Source organism: Eupeodes corollae, chromosome 2 (assembly GCF_945859685.1).
Source record: "Eupeodes corollae chromosome 2, idEupCoro1.1, whole genome shotgun sequence".
Classification (NCBI taxonomy): Eukaryota; Metazoa; Arthropoda; class Insecta; order Diptera; family Syrphidae; genus Eupeodes; species Eupeodes corollae.
The window spans coordinates 157,796,197-157,815,334 of record NC_079148.1 but is presented as its reverse complement, the minus strand read 5'-3'; the positions used below and the strand labels follow the sequence as shown (position 1 = coordinate 157,815,334).

The following is a 19,138-nucleotide window of genomic DNA, read 5'->3' as shown; positions in this document are numbered from 1 at the left end:
TTGGGTTAAAGTGAAAGATGTATGTATACCTAAAGTGTTCAGTATTATCTCATCAATTTAAATAAATAAATAAACAACAATTTAACTCAAGACTTAAGAAAAAGTCTGAAACTGCCTTTATAAAACAAGGAAGGGGACATATTTTGTGTCTCCAATTCTTCCACAATTCATGACAAATTTGACGAAATTTCAAGTACTTAAAAAAAACTGAATTTTTGAAGCTTACGTAGGTAAGGTACCTAGATTTTTGTGTCAAAACATTAATGGACTTGGAAAAATAATTCATATTATTTTATTGATTTCGTCCATATTTTATAACTAAAAACGATTTATGTGAAAATTCAAGTTGGGGAATGTAATGTTGAGCTTATTAAATGAATGCACATACTTATAGTTTTTTGAATGAGCTCTATGAACAAATAAGTTGCATTCTCTTTAAATCAGATCTTTGTTATCGTTTTTTTTTTTATTCTTAGATACTCTTCAAAATAATTCTGGCTCATTTATAAAAAAGTAATAAAGTTAACAATAAAAATAACAATATTAACTTAATTTATCAGACAAATATTATTTTAAGTTTTATTCAGAATGTATGATAAGGTAAGGTAGGTTGATTAAACCGATCTTATTATGAAAATTTAGGCCCATATGAATGCATATACAATATTTAATATTTGTTTGTTATATATGTAACAGATTGTGGGCTTACAATTTTACATATATTTATATACATTTAATACTTATTGTTCTTAGAAATTAGCAAACTTTAATATTTTGTGCTGACATTTTTTTTCTCTATTGATTGCATATAAAGGGTCAATAATTTTTACTCATAAAATTTGGAACTTTATATACGGAAAATTTAAAACTTTTATACTCTGCGTTGATTTAAACAAAAAACAAAATGAATAAATTCATTAATACTTTTTGAAGAGAATCTTTATTTGTTTATTTAGTTTGATGTTTTTTTTTTAATTAATTATAAAAATAAAATTTTAATAAATGTGCTTTTATACAGAGCGTGAATCTATAGTATTGTTTTTTTTTCTTCATACAATTATTATTTTTATTGATTAAAAATAATGTTTTCTTTGTTTGTTAATTTTTTTTTGTTGAATCTTTCGAACTCTCTCTTTGTTTCTTTTGATTTTATTAAATTAGCTTATTGAAGACAAAATATGAGTACACATAATTCATACACAGAGATTTAAAGTTATGTATTATCGCTTTATTCATATAACAACGGAGATGTTATTAAATTTATTCAATGTAAATGTCTTCGATTGGATATGCTGTCTCAATGAACTTTTGATAGAAGCGTTGAAATGCCCTCCTGAAATTAAAGTTTTAACAACTTGTTAATTTTTTTAAATTTTATATATTCTTCAAAAAATAAAACAAGAAGTATTGCTGGTCTGTATTTTACAGATCTGTAACGCCAAAGGTCTGCTTTCAATCCCCTCTAGAAGATTTTTTTTTAAAGGGATACCGTGCGTCGTTGCGAGTATGCATTTGAACAATTTGTAAAAATTGTAGGTCCCTCCATTTTCGACAAGGTCACTAGGTTGATAGGTACTATATTTGATTGTCTGTTTCTGGCAGTGTTTTCATATAGATGCAACTTATTTCTGTTTCTGAAACTAACAGCTGTCAATTTTGTTTTTAGCTTTTAAACCTTATGTCAGTTTTTAGGGATACCTTTTACAAAAACTAACTTTGATCGTTTAAACATTACAATATTAAGATGAAAATTAAAGTTATAAAGGGTCCGCCAAATAACTTTTTTTTTAAATGCTATGAGAACATCGAGTGTAGCTTCTGCTGTGTTGAAACCAAATGTTGCCAATATCTTTCTCTTCAATTGTTGTGAACAAACTTTCGTTCAAAGGGCACGATAACGCTCGAAATTGACTGTAACGGAAACTCCTTGCTGATTTTTGAAGAAAAATGGCCCAATTATGCCTTTGGACCAAATTCCGCACCTAAAAATGACTCGTTTTGGGTATATCGGCTTTTCAATGTATGCGGCAAAATCGGCATCTTCTCTAAGCGTTGTTCCCAGCGTTTTTTAAGCAGACATGAGCTAAGTGTTACCCTTTACGAAATAAGCACTAGTTGACAAAAGAGAAACTATAGATGGCGGACCCTATATTTTTGAATTGTTAGTTTCGATAAAAGTTGGTATTGAGTTTAAAGACTTCAACATCATGAGTTTACCTTGATAGAGTCTTTAAAATCTTATTTCCAGATCTCATTACTTCAATTAGGTAATTTTTGAACATCATTTATGCCTCTAATGTTCGACAGAGTTAAAAATCATGTAGAAAAATGTTATTTGTGATGGCCCCTATTATCTGGATTTTATGGTCTTGACATTTGAAAAATCTTCTTTTAAGTTTCAGCCCTACAACATTAAGCGTTAAAATTTTCCTTTCATCCTTCACTTTTTAAGCGAGTTATTTAATTTAAACACAAATGTCATGCCACTATCTTTTGTTTTGAATACCCGTTGAACATTTTGTTTTCACTTCAAAACCATTTTTTTCAAACTTTGGCTAAATCGCAGTTTTGGAGTTATATTTAACTAAAAAAAACTAATAATAAGATTTGTCAATTTATTAACTCACCCAACTGCTTCGGCTACTGGTCGTGTTGACTCAGAACCCTTAAAAACGTGGCATGCAAACCTTTGGACAGTGGGATGTTTTGTTATGAATCCAATAAAGCGATGGTCGCGAGGGTGGAAGGCGCAGAAAGAAACATTTTTCAATGAGTAGAAATAATCTATGCATGGCTTTTTGTCCTTTTTGGTCTGCAAACACAATTAAGTTTCAAAAATCAATAAATCCTTGGAAGCTTTAAAAAAAGGAATAACTGTGTAGAAGGACTTACTTTTGGCCCAGAACGATCCACCATACGTAATCCTTGATCTGAGACCTCCAAAATGCATACCTGACCAGTTGGGGAATTACCATACTCGCCAACAATCTTACGCACAGCTTGGCAAACAACCCCTGTGCCTTTGTGAGCTAAGGTTTCAACTGAACCCAAATAACCCAGCAAGTAGCGTTCCTTTTTGACTTGCTGTGCTGTCGGATCGAAGTCGTTGTAATCTAGATCGACAGCGTAAGCTGAGGGAAATATACCCTGCCGTCCAGTGCGAATATTTACGCCCTCACACCAAAGGTCATCTGCTTCCTTTTGCACATAGATTGCATCGCCGATTTCCACTTCAATTTCGTCGTGATGTCGAGGTATAAACTTGTGTAAGCCTCTATGGGTAGCTTCAAGCATTTCCAGCTGACCGAACGGTACTCCCCCGAATGGAGTAGGAAAGGGAGATTGAGATACTGGTGAGGGCATTTGGGGAGACATACTCTTGAAGTCATTCGGAGAATGAGCGGTACTGTGTCCACTGTCCACGTCACCTAAGCTCTGCAATCGTTCTGAATCTGGGCTCGAGTCTTCGTCCAATAAATATCCACATTTGAGTGAGAGAAAAGTCCTCTGATTTGTGGCACCTCCAAATTGCTGAGGCATCAAAGTGGTCTGACCTCCTCCGCCTCCGCCTCCGGATCGATTTTCAGTCTGCATTTCATCTGCTAGTGACATTTGCCCTAGAAGATGCAGAATGGAAGCTGAAAGGTGCAACATGCAGGACGGAGCAGCAAGGCAGGGTGGGTATGTGAACGGACAGGGTTATTGGGCTGATCGAGCACTCTCTAATAGAGCTACTTACATTTTTTGTTCTTGGGAATTTCGGGAAGTTTTCGTCTTCTTCTCTGAGTGCCAACTGGGGGTTGAAATCCATTGAGTTCCTGATTTGATGTGAAGTGTCCATCCTGATTGTCATTTTTTGGAATCATTTTTAGGCCATCTCCAATACCGTCATCTTCCAATACCTGACAGGAGTTCCGTAAGTTTGTCAATTTTTCCATCGGCATCGGCCGTATTGAACGTTCGCATCCGTCTTCCAAGTCCGAGGAGTCACTTTTCGAGGAGGGTGAGTCTTCCAAGTCATCATTTGGAATGAGACTGTGAAATTTTAAGTAAATTCAAAAATAAAAAAAAAGGAAACACGAAAATCTTGATTTAATCGATTCGTAGCGAAAAAATTGATTATTCTTTTACATTGAAATCTCTTTCAAATTGTAATTAAACTTTAAGGATTACGAAAGGAAAAATGGAACGATTCTTACGAATAAAAGGATTGTGTATTGTTTTTGGTATAGTTTGTGGTAGGTATCTGCTCAAAAGGCCTGCGAAATTCTTCGTATTCACTGTCAGCCATAGTTGGATTGTTGAAAACCGAAAATCTTCTTTAATTTAAAATGTCCTTCGTATCCGTTTTGATTTATTTTAATTCAACTTTATAACCCCGAAAATTTAGCACACAACTCGAGAGTTCAATTGCAGGCAGAAATTAAAAAGAAAACAAATTCACACTCGCTGTATTGGGGCTATGTTGAATGAAAATCAATAACTTCCCCTACGTCGTCGTCGCTCGGTCGTGCGAGTATAGGATTTCCTTAAGGAAAGTCATCACATTCGCAAGTGCAGAGGGGTAGTAACTGCTGGTGCTGGGTTGTTGGGTTTTTGCGTGTATCGTTATGACTTTATGACGATGCTATAAAAGTTTTACCATAAAATTCGAAAGCGACGTTTGGGAGTCATGCGCAATGAATAGGGGCGGTTTTTTTTTATTTTGAATTTATTTATCATGAACATAAACAAAGCAGAATTCTTTCGCAATAAAATTAGGAATTGCACTTAAAACTTGTATTTCCTTGAGAGAATAAGAGTTTTTGCCGTGATGTTTGTGATATAGAAATATGAGTTACTCAGAAACAAAAGATTTTGACAGAAACTTGAAATAACGATAAATGTCAAATAGCTTCATGAATTGAAATGTTAACGGCCAATTTCAGAGTATAAACTTCACCTGCCCGAGTAAGTATTTAAAATGACAGGATAAGTGGGGCTTTGTCCTAGGAAACTGACTGAGAAGTAAGTTAACCTTAAGTGTCATTAAGTGTCACTTTGTGGTAAAACTGAACCGTGACTTTTTCTTAAATTGAGGGCCATTCAAAAATAGTAATGAAAAATGATCAAAATACCAATTTTTACAAAATCAGGATTCAAGTTACAGTGGCTCACGGCTTATTTGATACAGCTTTTAATTGCAAAATAAAAACAGTGTATACCTTGTATAAAATTCAAATGTAATTTAATTTAATTCTTCAAAGTTGGAAAAAATTGCAACTTAAACAATAAACTAGGGACTGTATCAAATAAGATGCGAGCTACTGTTTGTTTGTCAGAGCTTTTTGATATTGGTATTGAAGAATTTGGAAAATTCAAAAACAGATCAAAACCTTTAGTTTTTAGTTGTTTTCTATTTGTTGGAAAAATCAAAATCAAAAATGATTTTTAATCAATAAAGGTAACTGAGTAAGAATAAGTTAAATAGAACTTTTCGAGCTATTGCCGAATTTCTGTAGTGATATTTTTTCTAAGTTTATCATTTTATACATGCGTTCAACTCGTGACAAATGCATAGCTGCTAGTTTTCATTTTCATGGGCCCTTCCTCAAGAACCCCGGGCTTGCAAATTCTTGAACTCTACTCATGATTTATGAACAATGATTGATACTTCCATCAGTTCAATTCGCACTATTTGTTTATTTTGGTTACATAATTTATTCGAAATCATGATGCATATATTTTTTTAAAATTTGTATTGATTTATTTGAGTTAAGAAATAATTTTAAATAATACTAGGCTTCAAGTTACTTCCCCTAGACATTAAAGTCGGCCTATAATTAGGTAACAAAATAAAAAGTTATGTCACTAAATTATAGTCCGGTAATAGTTGATCAATATCCAAAACGTTAGCCATTTAAATTTGTTTAGTTATTAAATATAATTTTAAAATTCATAAAAACGTATTAACCATTATCACATTTCAGAGGTGTTGACTATATTTTGTTTTCTTAAAAATAACAGTGATCGCAAGAACGCACAGTTTGATAGACGGTGTCAGGAAACTTCTCTTTTGAACATCATCATGGTAATCACTTTGCATTTAAATAAATAAATATAAAATTCTATATTGAGCAAGACAAAATATTACAATATTAATTAAGTAAAGTTGCTTATTAAAAAAAAATAAGCAATAGAAATTATAAGCGCCTGTTGTGTAAGAAAACAAATTCCTGTACTAAAAGGTGTTTTTTTCACCAAAAGTTTCCTTAAATTACTTGATTGTTTTCTTGTGTCGCGTAAGCCCAACCAGTATGATGGTAATAAATCAGTAAGATTTGCAAACGTTTTTCAGGAGTAAGTTTATATTTATTTTGAAATGGCGAACAAAATTGAGCATAAATCAAAAAGACCAACTTCAAAAAGAAGTATTGGCGGATTGAAAACCACACGTCTAAAAAAACACTCACTATGTGCGACATCTCCTTTATTTCAAATTTATACGTTGTATCCTTCGTAGTGCGTTAAACATAACTTATTCAACAAAATTCAAAGAAAAATAAATAAAACAATCCCTTCCTTCAATCTTTTACTTGGTACTTAAGCTTTAAGCTTACGAACAATTTGTGTTCCCATACCCTTTCTAGAACCACCAAAGGCATACAAAGGATTCCTTTTTTTTTGCATTACACAAGCAATGAGTTTCACTAAGGCGATCATAACTCATGCAAAAACACAAAGTCATCTCATTGCAATCTTTTGTCCTTAAAACTTCTTTTTTTCCGTTCGTCAAAGGCAACTGATGCACACGATAATTGTTCCCAACCCTAACCTTCTTTTATCATCAGACAATTGTATAATGCTACTGTCAAAGCCTGGAACTGGGACTGGGACAGGGATGTATATCTTAGGTACATATAGAAAAGTTAATCATTTAACTAAAATAATAGACTACTTAGAATGCATGTTGTTTGAGGAAGAGTGTGATAAGGCAAATGGGTGCGGGTGACCTAAGGTTTAACCTACATCTCTAACGTCGAGGCGAGTCCACTCATCCATTTGGAATTGGATAAGAGAATGTTCAGTTTGATGATAACTTTAAGTGGTGGAGAGCAAACACATTAAGTATATCAAAGCAGAAGAACCCTCATCTTCAACCAGGCCACATATATCCAACTATCCTCACCCTCCCCAAATTATATTGAGTCCCACCCGAAGATGACGAAGAAGAATACTACGACTTGAGACGACGACGACAGCAGGAGACGGAGACGGAGGCAGAAACGAGACTATTGAATGGATCCTAGAGAATAACCATTTACCAAAGTGAAAATCAACAAGATTTATTCAGTGATTCAGTAATATATTCCATCCTTCCTCAATTGATAAGGAGCAGGACTATTATACTTGTTGAGCTATCTGTATATGAGTTTGGTCGTTTTACTTTTAACCAGCATCATCTTCGGTTTCTTTTTCTTGCCTTGCGTCTCTCGTTGCCGTCGTCGTCGTCTTTCTTGTCGTCTTCCTCCTCGTTGTCGTTCTTGTCCTTGTTGCTCTTCGTCAGGAGGGAGTACGAAACAATGAAGTCCTGATTTTGCTTGATTCGGCCAATCAAAGCTACAACAAGTTGTTTCTTCACTTTCCTCTCCATCATGGCATAGATGTGCCGGGAAGTCAAGGTATCTAATTGATTACTTGAAAGTGATGGGGGGCTGTGACAGAAGAGGGCAGTATGGGGAATGTGGAGTGTAGGTGGTGACTATCTATTTGTATAATACTTCCAAAAGCACTGCAGTTAAATCGAAGACTCTGAAGGAGAACTCTTTAAATGTTTCCAATTGAAATCCACCCCTTCCCCACATACACCACAGGGACTTGTGCCTTGGCCCTCTCAAAAGACATACAAAGTTTTCAAATATGTTTTTCTATATGCAATGTGGGGATGGATTCTGATCAATGGCAATGACGAGCGACGCACTAAAGATGGCTCGGCTATAAAAGGACCCACTTTATCTGTATATCACCAGTTGAGCTCTAGAATCGGTTGTAAACGGTCTTAAAAAGCGGAGTCCCTAAACGTTAAACGTTAATAGTGATTTTCTAATTTAAAAAGAATTAAAAAAAGTTCAAATGAGTGGTTCAGGAAAAGGTCTCTTAGGCTTGTGGTTGTACCGTAGTGGTGAACAGGAGTGGTCTGTTAAGCAGGGAAGCCCCTTACATAAAAAGCCCATTAAAAATGTGAGAAAGATCAAGGCATAGATAATTTTTAAAATTTTTTTTTTAAACTTCATTCGACCTTCAGGAGGTAAAAGAAACCAAAGTTGACGAAGGATTGAAAAACCCCTCCCCAGGAGACAGGATATCGATAATTTTCACTCTAAAAAATCAAGTTGGAAACTTAGCAAGGGCCTTACAAGTCTTTCAGGAATTGGGAATAAATGTGTTGCATCTGGAGCTGTCTCCACTTGAGAATACCACCAATCAAGCTGATGTTCTTGTGGACGTTGAGTGTGACCGAAAGAGATTGGATCAAGTTTTGGTGATGTTAAATCGGGAAGTTCAATCGGTTAATTATACTTCGGCTGCAGATGAGAATAATGAAGTTGTTGGAGGAAGAGGCACCCTTTCGGCGTGTTCTAGTTTTGGTAAAGTTTTAAATAGTCAACTTAAAAAATCCTTAAAGATTATTGTGCAATCAAATGAAATAATTGATAGATTTTGGTGATATGGTGTGGTTCCCAAGGAAAATCTCCGATTTGGATAAGGCTCAAAATGTATTGATGTATGGCTCGGAATTAGATGCAGATCATCCAGGATTCAAGGATCCCATTTATAGGAAGAGAAGAGAGCAATTTAGTGCAATTGCTAATTCGTACAAACAGTAAGTTTTTTTTTTGGTGATGGAAAACGTGGAATGTTTATAAACTAAAGGGGTAAATTATATATTCACAGTGGAAACCCAATACCACGAGTTCAGTACACTGCTGAAGAAATTAAAACCTGGTAAGACCTTTTTTTCATTAGATTATTGTAATTTGCTATTTTGCAAAGTAAATAGTTTTTAAGTCTTATTTTTTCTCTTTAATTGTTATTACGACTTTTTGAATCACCCTTACAACATTTATTAGGGGAACAGTATTTGCTGAGCTACAGCGTCTCTATGTCAAGCATGCTGTACCTGAATATTTGGAGAATTGGCCAGAATTAGTTAAATTTTGTGGATATCGCGAGGACAATTTGCCTCAACTTCAAGATGTCAGTACTTACTTGAAGCGAAAAACAGGATTTCAACTTCGGCCTGTTGCTGGATACCTTTCACCAAGGGATTTTCTTTCTGGGCTTGCTTTTCGAGTTTTTCATTGCACCCAGTATATTCGCCATTCATCGGATCCATTCTATACTCCAGAACCGTAAGTTACCGAAGTCCTTTTCTATTGATTGAAATGTGTAGAATTTTTGGATTTATTTTGTAAGTGATTGCTGTCATGAACTTCTTGGTCATATGCCATTATTGGCAAATGCTAGTTTTGCTCAGTTTTCTCAAGAAATCGGGCTTGCCTCGTTGGGTGCATCGGATGCTGATATCGAAAAACTTGCAACTGTGAGTTTTAAAAATTAAGGGCAACTGTTAGAATAACTTAATTTGTTGTCTTTATCTAGCTTTATTTCTTTACGGTTGAATTTGGGCTTTGCCTCCAACCAGATAAATCATTCAAGGTATACGGTGCTGGACTCTTAAGTTCCATTGCTGAACTTACACATGCCATCCAGGCAACTGACAAAATTAAAAAGTTCGATCCTGAGGTAACTTGTACAGAGGAGTGCATCATTACTTCCTATCAAAATGCCTACTATTATACGGATTCATTTGAAGAAGCTAAGGAAAAAATGAGGTTCAATTTAAATGAAATGCCATTTCTTGAGATCTGCAAATCACGATCGTTTTATTTCTTAGGGATTTTGCTGATAGTATTCAACGTCCGTTTGGAGTAAGGTACAATGCTTACACTCAGAGTGTCGAAGTTCTATCGAATGCCCAAAAAATCACCGCTGTTGTGTCTGAGCTGAAAGGAGACCTTAGCATTGTTTTTTCAGCTTTGCGAAAAATATCTGCTCAAGATGACAACTTGGACCTAGAAGCAGTTGCAAATATGCTTCAAACAAGCCTAAATGTGATTATAAATGTTTTTATAAATTTTTAATTCAACAAATAACACTGATTTAAAATTACTTCAATAGGTGTGCGGAGATAAAAGCCCCTTGAACTCTATAAGCCCTGATAATTCTGATACATCCCAGAATTCTATTGAGGACCGTTTCAAAAAATAAATCAAACAAATGTGGAAAAATGTGAAAACCGGAAAATAAAGGGAACAATTTATGGTAGGAAAATAAATGTTGACTATAAGAATAATGTTTTAAAATATCTTATAATTGTTATATTATTTCATAAATGTTTAACTATAAACATTGTGTGTAAAAATAAAATGGTTTAGCTGAACGCTTGAGTTTAAATAAATTTTAATGCAACTTCGATTGTCTTTTATTCATTGAAGATTGGTTTCAGTTGAAAAATCCAAACCAATAATTGTACTTAAAGTTGGTAATATTTTTATAATATAAGAACACCCAGTTCTGCTGAAGATGAAGTTATACAAAATTTTCTACTGGAAATAAAACAAACAGCTGACTTCATACAATGAACCAATATGAGGTAATGAACCTTTCTATCTTTAGTGTAAAATAAACTTCAATACTCGTTTCATTGCTGACAAAATTCAAACAATCTCAGAGAAAACCGGACTACAATCTTCCAATAGTTTCGCTCATAGATGTCTCTTAAAATAATGCTTATCATCAGTTCAAGTTGAATGCTGGTTTACAAAAATAAATCATATTCCTTATCACTTAAATGGTTTGTTTTTATTCCAATCCCACATTCTAAATCAAGTGCTGGAAACCTACAGTATAGAAATCATTGGCGGTGGACTGATCAGTCCACTTTGCAGTGTATTTAATAAAAACATTCAAAAACTTATATTCCTGCTAAAAAGTTATATTTTGTTTCAAAAAAATACAACTAAATATAATATTAGTGAAATGGTGTTAAAGAAAACTGTGAGGTGGGATATAATCTTGTAGAAATAAGTGAAAACAATATTCACGAGTATTTTCTTAATTCTTAAAGGTATATGAAACTCATGTACATCATTACCGGAATATTGACATCAAAAGCAGACGTTTGTGCAACAGTTGATAAAATCAGCCTCACTCCCCAAGTCGAAATTAAAAATGTGCTCAAGATAAACAAATTTAATTCTGCAGTCAAGGATTTCTTCTCAAACTTGATGGAATTTACTAAAGTATTTTGGATAATTGATCCATTATTTATTTTTCAGCTTCCATCTTATATGCTTCGTATACCAACGAAATTATTATGGGATGATTTCATTTAAGATTTATTCGATTTTTGGACTTCAAACTTATGAAAGTAATACGATTATATAGCTATTAAATAGTGACTTATTCCTCAAAGCCAACGTTATCTCAAAGATCAAAAAATGTTTTAAAATATAATTTATTGTTTATTTACTGACATGAAAAAGAGAATAGTTTAAAAGATGTGCCAACCAGAATCATGAAGTGATAATAATAAGAACAAAATAATATCAAAAGAGAAAAATAAAACAAAAACAATTAATTAAAATTAATAAAGAGTTTTAGTTCACTGTAAGTTGTAATATGGTGTTCAATATTTCGAGGCAAAGTATGAAACACGCTCAAGATCAATGTCGTTATGTATAGGTTAGGTTAGGTTGTATACTGTCGGGATATTCTTTGAGTTATTCGATCCAACGCTGAGTAGGATACGGAAGCCAAATAATAGGCCCACTTCTCAGAAAACACAGAATTGAACAAATAACGGGACTTTTTTTCCTTTGCATAACTAAACCATATGTCTGCAAAAACACACACAAAGGAAAAAAAGCCAGCTGCGCGATTCCTGTCTGCACAGGAGTTGAATGAAGTTCGTCGACGGCTGAAGTCCTACGAAATTATAAAAAAGTTGTGTGTTTTTTGCAACGAATTGCAACAAAGTAAGTAAATTTTTTTATTTTAAATAAAACATTTGTATGTAAAAAATGTTCGATAGTTAGTTTTATATAATTTTTTTTAAAGTCTTGCATATTCCTAATAAGGCACAAATAAAAAAGGGATGGGGCTTATTGGGCACACGCAAATTAAGTTTTTAAGTTATTGGTTTTTATTTTGTATGTGTTTCAGACAAAATGTAAACTTTACAAAAAAAAGAGATTTTAATTGATCAGAAGTCGATATGGGAAACGCATTGCAGGATGTGGAATTCGTTTTAACACAGAGCGAAGCTTAAATTCCATGAAGAACTTGAAAGAAACTCTCTCAGGTTGGCATGCCAATCACTCCGAAGATGCTGCGATACTAAGCCTTCGTTTTCTGCAGATTAAAAAACATCCCCAAAAGCTTTTGCACACCAGACACTAGTGCTGAAAGAAAATGTCTACGGTTATTTATGAGACACCACCCAGAATTATCTATGCGCAAGGCGCAAATGATGAATCCAGCTAGAGCTCAGAAATTAAACAGGCACATTGTCAATGATCACTTTGAAAAAGTAAGGATCGTAATGAAGAAATTAAACATAGGTATATAATATGGACGAGAAAGGCTGCACGATTTCGCTCCACCACCAGCAAAATGTCATAGCTCAAAAAGAGTTGAAGAGGGTGCAAAAGTGTAACCGTTGTTGGCTATGTCAGCGCAATGGAATTGTCGTTTTCAAAGGAAAAAGACTTAAGCCTGAATTTACAGACAATTTGCCAACCTGGTTTTTAGTGAAGATGACATCAAAAGGACACATGAATCACTCTTCCTTTGTAGAGTTCATATACCATTTGGGCAAGTTCAAGATTCCGGGGCCTTGTTTGCTTATTTTTGATGTGCAGCCTGTCACCTAGACTTTTTTAATCGTAGAGTAGGCAGAGTCCTATCAAATAACTCTTCATTTTCTGCCATCAAATACGACGCATGAACTGCAACCTCTGGATAAATCGTTCTATCGATCTTTTGAGCGCTATTGGGATCAAGAATTGCTTAGATTCACAGCAAAGTTGTATCCCGATAGGAAGTTGAACAAAACAAGTTTTAATGTCATATTATCTAAAGTTTTGTCCAAATGTATGACTTACGACAATATAACGTCAGGTTTTCGTGCGACAGGACTGTATCCCCTCGACCCAGACGTCATATCTGAACTTGAATTTGCTCCGTCAGGTTTTTCGGAAAGACAATGTCCAGATCCTCTCGACAATACACATATGAACGCATCAGTCCCCATGCAACAATATAAAGCTTCGGATGATGACTCCATTAAACTCGATTAAAATGCCTTGCAATATTGTTCGATCTGTCAGAGCCAGTAAAAATATTTTTCAAAATGTATTACAAAATAAAATAAAACAGTGGTAATTTTTCAGAAATTTCATAGTCAGCCAGAAACTGTCAGACTCTTTGCAAAACTACTTGCATCTATAGCTTGAAAGCCAACAGCCAAACTAACGTTTAGCAAGGCTTATACATTACATTAAATATTACTTTAAGGCATATTTGATTTTCCTACAAAATTCTAGCTTTAAGACTAACTTAAATAGAAAATTAGAACTCGAGTTCCAAGAGTTTAAAAAGACTTTTAAAACTATATCAACAAATCGCCTCAGGTTCAGAAAACAGAATTTTCGCCTAGTGCGCTATTGTATTCCTTCATTCCCAATATTTTGTAAATTATTTATTATTCACTCATTGTCTTCAATTATAAAACGAATTTAATTTTCAATTGCTAAGAATTGTTTAATTAAGTGTCTTCAAAACTAATTTTACGGCAAACCTATTTTTAAAATGGTTTACGCCCAATTTTGTGACAAAGAAGTAATCTCTTAGACTTGATGTATCCACAAATCAGAACTTATTTTTCTTTATTGAGTTCTGAATCTTTAGAACTTTGATTTAAATTTCAGTGTGAAATTTAGAACTTTAATTTTTTAGACCTAAACATTTTAGAGTTTTAGGAAACTAGAACTTGGTTTAGAATTGTTTTTAAAAAATTAATTTTATTTTGTGGTCGCGGACAAGCCCAGGGGGGGTCATTCCGTAAAACGATAATCGTTGGACGATAGCGTTTCGACGATAGTACCTATCACTTCACGTAAGACGATAATCGTCAAAGTGATATCGTCAAAACGATAGCGTTTGCACGATAGCTAAGTAGGTATCGTCTGCTATTAATTTTTATTGATTACTAAGCAAATTGAAGTAAAAAAGTTTCGGTGTAGTTTAGCTTTGTTACAAAATGGAAATAAAAACTCAAAAGAATACAATGAATTCGGTTACGAAGAAAATTAAGAGATGAATGTGACCTTCTATCTATTCTAACTCATATGTGAGCATTTTTTTATGAACAAAACATTAGTAATCTCTCTTAATTGTTGTTAAATATTACAATTGTAGTTTTGGAATTGCAAAAAAGGATATGAAATTTAAACAAAAAATTTGCCAGGCGGTTGTCTTTCAACATACATAATGTATATACCTTCAATATTAAAATTTGCTGTAACTATTGAAACTTTGGGGCGGATGAACATTGGTATATTTGAAAGGCAACGATTTTAGTATCGCTCTTGCAAAAGCACTAATCCAAATCAGTTTTGATCAGTTTTGGAAACAAAAAATATGTTCCCTGTGGATAAAATATAGTCTTCACTTCCTTCCCTTGGAAAAAATTGGGTTTATTACTGCACCTAATTTACAAAAACATGAGACAATGAACAAATATTTTGATATTAAAGTTTTATCTTCGGCGGCAAAAAATGAAAACACAAAAAGTGACAATAACAATAAACATAAAATAGTTGGCTTGTTTATTAAAAATGCATTTTTTGCATATTTTCAAGATTTCCCGTAGAGAAAAACCAAGTTTAATAACATTTTCAAGTTATTGAACAAGCATTATCTTTCGTTGAGTTCATTTTGACATTTCAGTCATAGTATAATATACTCAACGAACTTATACTGAAAACGATTGAACGAGACGATAGTGATAAAATTACGTGAAGCAAATTACGATTATCTTTTCGGAAATTACGGAATGACTCCCCAGACTTTACAGAAGAAAGTGTTTTACATGCATTTAACTTTGTCCTTATCTTTTTGCAGTTATACGAAAACATAACCTGTAGTCATAATGACAATTGACTTTACGACTTCACAGAAGAACGTAAAGCAGTGGGCATTATGTCAGCAAATATCAAATATCTCAAAAGGGTCATTATTTCCACGTTCATAAAGTTTAGACAATTGTCATTCGGTCATGTTTTATATTTAAAAGCCGATGCAAGTTTCAATGAAAATTTTATCGACAAGTACAATCCACGTAGTTTTGACGTTTTCAAAAACACAATAATATTGGTATTGGTATTTTAGGAAAGAAATCAATACTTAAATTTTTGTTGAGAAAGAGCCCCTTAAAAAAAGCTTGAATATTTACTGAAAAATAAAAGCTTTTGTTTAGAAATAATTCCAAAGACAAGAACCATAAAATCGAAAAGCTTTTAACTAAAATGGTGAATTGAAACTTTGAAATTACGAATAACCTCTCCTATTCAATGACGCATTCAAAATATAGGTAAGTTTTGTGTTGAATAAAAGTAGCATCTTGAAGAAAACAGAACGAATTTTGAAAAATTGCTTGATTGATTTTTGAATATTCAAATAAGAAAACATGAAAAAAGTACAAAAGTGTTTAAAACAAATCAAAATCGTGACAAAAACTTTTCTTTTTAATTTTTCCAACTTACTGCAAAAAACATTGGATTATTATGAGTTTTCAAAGTTCAAATTAGATAAAATATGTAGGTACATAAACTAAACATATGAGGAGAAATTCTCAGATCAAGTTGAAAGACTCAGCTCAAATTAGATAAAATATGTAGGTACATAAACATATGAGGGAAAATTCTTAGATCAAGTTGAAAGACTCAGCTTTTATTGAATGGATTACTTACTTAAGGTGGTGCTACAATTCCGTGTGCACTTGGGCCTTACCCAACAAAAGTGTCCATCTAGCTAGATGTCCCTGGCTAGATGTTTTCAGTTTAGCGCTCCAAGTTGGGTGAGGTCACTTTCCAATTGTGCTCATCACCTGATCAGCGGTCTTCCTCTACTGCGGTGTTCTGAGGGTGTGGATTCAAAGACTTTCCGGGCCGGAACCAACCATCTTAGTCCTGGGACTTTTACCCTTCTGGCTAAGTCTACGTCGTTGTACAACCCGAACAGCTCGTCGTTCCATCTTCTCCTCCACTAGTCTTCTATGCATACGGGACCGTAGATCGCATGAAGAACTTTTCTCTCGAAACGACCCAAGGTACTTTCGTCCGCTTTTTGTCGACGGGGATGATGAGCATCTTATATAGCGACAGTCTGATCCCTCGATGGAGGGAAAATATTGAACAAACAGAGAAAAGTATGCTTCATCTGCCATCAGGATAAAAATTTAATACGATATAACAAAGGATTTACAGAAACCGTGAAATAAGAGAATCATTTATTGTCTTGCTCTAATAAAAGTTTAAACTTATTGTAATTATAATTATAAAGTTTGGAGCACTGTTAAAGATTCTTGAAATAGGGAGAGTCTTATGAGTATTATACTTGAAAGTAAGTATTGAAATGCAGAACCTTTTGTAAACAAAGATTGCAGTCGGTATTTAAATTTGAAAAATGATGTAATGAAGCTCCCCAAATAAACTGATATTAACTGCAATAGAGAAGACTTACCTTCTAGAAGATGCATAGTCATCCACATCTAATACCAGACTTTGTTGGAATAATTTTTAAGGGATTCCTCAATAGTCTACAGTTAATTATCATCATCGACAAGACAAGAAGTGTGAAAGTGTGTCTTTCAACTACTTGTTTCTCTTCTCGGAAATATAACCTATAATTACTCGTCATCGGGTCATATCCTCTTCTTCTATACCGACTTCTTCTTTGTCTGCTCCAAGTTACCCCTGACATGAAGTAGATAATCCTTTCCTAATAGCATAATGCTATCGCAAATTTGGTCTTTGAACCAATTTTCCAAAAACAATGGCTATATCTATATAACATTTTGTATGCGATGATGATGGAACTTATGGTATGAGAAATTTCTGCTGAGAATTCCTTTCCTCTATAGCAAACTCACATAGCAGAAGCAAAAGCTGAATGTTTATCTCTTGCTGCTTCTTCTTGTTCTTCATACGTTCCTGCCAGCAATAGAAATAGCAATAGCAATAGAGAAATGATTGAGGAAAAACATTCCCCCAAAATTCAGAGAATATGGTCTCGGTCCTATAAGGACAAGGACACCACCTTTACTTGGCTTTGGCTTCGAAGGTTAACTCACATAAACGAGTAGTACGTATGCCGTGCCGCCTCTTGCCTCAGACCCAAGCGAATTAGTCCAAGTGGCTCTTCAGGGTTGTCTGCTATATATGTATATGAAGAGGAAGCCAGTAGACAATATATATTAAATATATATATACATATTACCATTACCAAAGGATATATATATGTATATGAAGTTTGTTCGCAAGCATGTATACAGGATGTGAAAATGTCTGGAAGACAAGAGTCCTGGGTTCAATTTGCTTTTGATGGGTCGGTCGACTTTCCTTTCGGATTCATCCCTAAATGTGTGAATAAAAAGGATTACCACAGCTTGTGGCATTTGTTTAAAAAAGCCAGAGGATGGTTTCTGTTTCTGTTGTAGATGAAGAAGAAACGGTGGGTTGAGGTGCGAGTTGGGGTATAATGTAAAGGCGGTCTATAAGTCTACAAACATACACTGTTTAATGTACATATGCTTCCTGGTACATCCTTCTCTTCCAGCTCAAACCCAAACGAATGTGTTCACTCGTCGTCGTCGTACAGCTACTTGCGGAAAGACTTCGAAGGAATGGTACAACTGTGTCAAGGTCAACTGTGTTTACATCGTAATTATTGTACAAAGTAGGTGTATGATATGATACATATATTTAGGTATGTACCAAGGGGATTTCTAAGGACAATTTGATAGCATATAATGTTGAGTCAGTTTACCTTTGCGAAAGTTGGGTAGAAGCTTTTGGGAGCAGCAGTTTCTAGGAATCCTGATGCTCGGATACATTTTGAAGAATTTAAAATTTTAAAAAATAATTTTGAAATGTGTGCATTGTGCTACTACATGGATATCTTGTTTGTAAAATATGTACGGATTGTATACGAAGAATGCATAGCTGCAGAATTGTTTTGAAGAATATGAGGAAATGTCTAATCTTCAAATTGTGGGGGTTGACTTTTGTCTTGTTTGGTTAATGGAAAGGGTATCATGTGTGGGTCTTACATGTTTGGACTCTTTGGAGAAAAAAGGGATGATGTGATTTTACATTAAAGTGTTGTCGTTAGAATGAGGTGTTTAAATAAACAACTTACTGCTTCGAAATAGTGTGTGACGAAGTTTACTCGTCTTGATTAAATTAAATTAAATTCTTGTTCTCAGAAGTTATAAAAACAATAACAATATTAAATTTCAAGGTCAACAGAATAAATCTTGTAAATTTCAATATTTATCATAAAAAGAAGTTTAATAAATAATGATGCAAGCTAAGTATACAAACAAATTTAAAAGACATTTTTTAAAATAATAGACTATTAAATTCAGAACTTTAGGAAGGTACTTGTGCTGTACTTGTTCTTGTACTGCCTTTTATACAAAATATGTAATGTTCAAATATTGGACTTAAGTTATTTTTAAGGTTTAAATGGTTGGAGAAAAATAATTATAATAGTAGTTGGTTTCTTAGCCCAGCTGAAGTTCTTATTGAGATTGGTTGTTAGAGGTAAAAGAAACGTCGATATTAATTTGACGTTCAACTTATATTTTTCCCTAAGGAAATTTCTTGAACCAAAATTAAGTATCAAACTTAAAAACCAAGAAAGTTCTTAGAAACTTATATTTTTTACAATTTTTTTGTCTGGAATATTGAATGGTGATTGATAAGACTTTAATAAAAAATTGTGCATTATGTATGAATAAGTTTTTTTT

The 19,138-nt window shown here is 33.8% G+C and overlaps 2 protein-coding genes across 4 annotated transcripts; one reads left to right on the top strand and one right to left on the bottom strand.

The window, feature by feature from the left end:
- Positions 1-223: 223 nt before the first annotated feature.
- LOC129947362 (JNK-interacting protein 1) lies at positions 224-4,573 on the bottom strand. 2 transcript variants are annotated; one of them, XM_056057899.1, is made up of 5 exons: positions 4,200-4,573; positions 3,740-4,035; positions 2,893-3,638; positions 2,628-2,812; positions 224-1,333 (listed from the first exon to the last, which is right to left on the bottom strand). In XM_056057899.1, exons 1-5 carry the CDS (start codon positions 4,289-4,291, stop codon positions 1,261-1,263), a joined length of 1,392 nt encoding a protein of 463 aa, XP_055913874.1. In that variant the 5' UTR covers positions 4,292-4,573; the 3' UTR covers positions 224-1,260. The 2 variants fall into 2 exon arrangements, with proteins under 2 accessions (XP_055913874.1, XP_055913875.1); XM_056057900.1 differs by having other exon boundaries at positions 2,893-3,617.
- A 1,375-nt stretch (positions 4,574-5,948) lies between these two features.
- Positions 5,949-10,516, top strand: LOC129947572 (tryptophan 5-hydroxylase 1). 2 transcript variants are annotated; one of them, XM_056058189.1, is made up of 9 exons: positions 5,949-6,070; positions 8,285-8,627; positions 8,698-8,863; positions 8,935-8,985; positions 9,111-9,392; positions 9,457-9,583; positions 9,643-9,875; positions 9,938-10,154; positions 10,222-10,516. In XM_056058189.1, exons 1-9 carry the CDS (start codon positions 6,068-6,070, stop codon positions 10,309-10,311), a joined length of 1,512 nt encoding a protein of 503 aa, XP_055914164.1. In that variant the 5' UTR covers positions 5,949-6,067; the 3' UTR covers positions 10,312-10,516. The 2 variants fall into 2 exon arrangements, with proteins under 2 accessions (XP_055914164.1, XP_055914163.1); XM_056058188.1 differs by lacking the exon at positions 5,949-6,070 and adding an exon at positions 8,028-8,220.
- Positions 10,517-19,138: the final 8,622 nt, after the last annotated feature.

Bases quoted from the DNA above. Each gene is read 5' to 3' on its own strand.
- LOC129947572 (XM_056058188.1), top strand. From the start codon at position 8,113: ATGAGTGGTTCAGGAAAAGGTCTCTTAGGCTTGTGGTTGTACCGTAGT. The intron at 8,986-9,110 runs GTAAGACCTTTT...AACATTTATTAG, and splicing joins GCTGAAGAAATTAAAACCTG to GGGAACAGTATTTGCTGAGC. The intron at 9,876-9,937 runs GTTCAATTTAAA...TTTATTTCTTAG, and splicing joins GAAGCTAAGGAAAAAATGAG to GGATTTTGCTGATAGTATTC.
- LOC129947362 (XM_056057899.1), bottom strand. From the start codon at position 4,291: ATGGCTGACAGTGAATACGAAGAATTTCGCAGGCCTTTTGAGCAGATA. The intron at 3,639-3,739 runs GTAAGTAGCTCT...TGCACCTTTCAG, and splicing joins AATTCCCAAGAACAAAAAAT to CTTCCATTCTGCATCTTCTA. The intron at 2,813-2,892 runs GTAAGTCCTTCT...TTGTGTTTGCAG, and splicing joins TGGATCGTTCTGGGCCAAAA to ACCAAAAAGGACAAAAAGCC.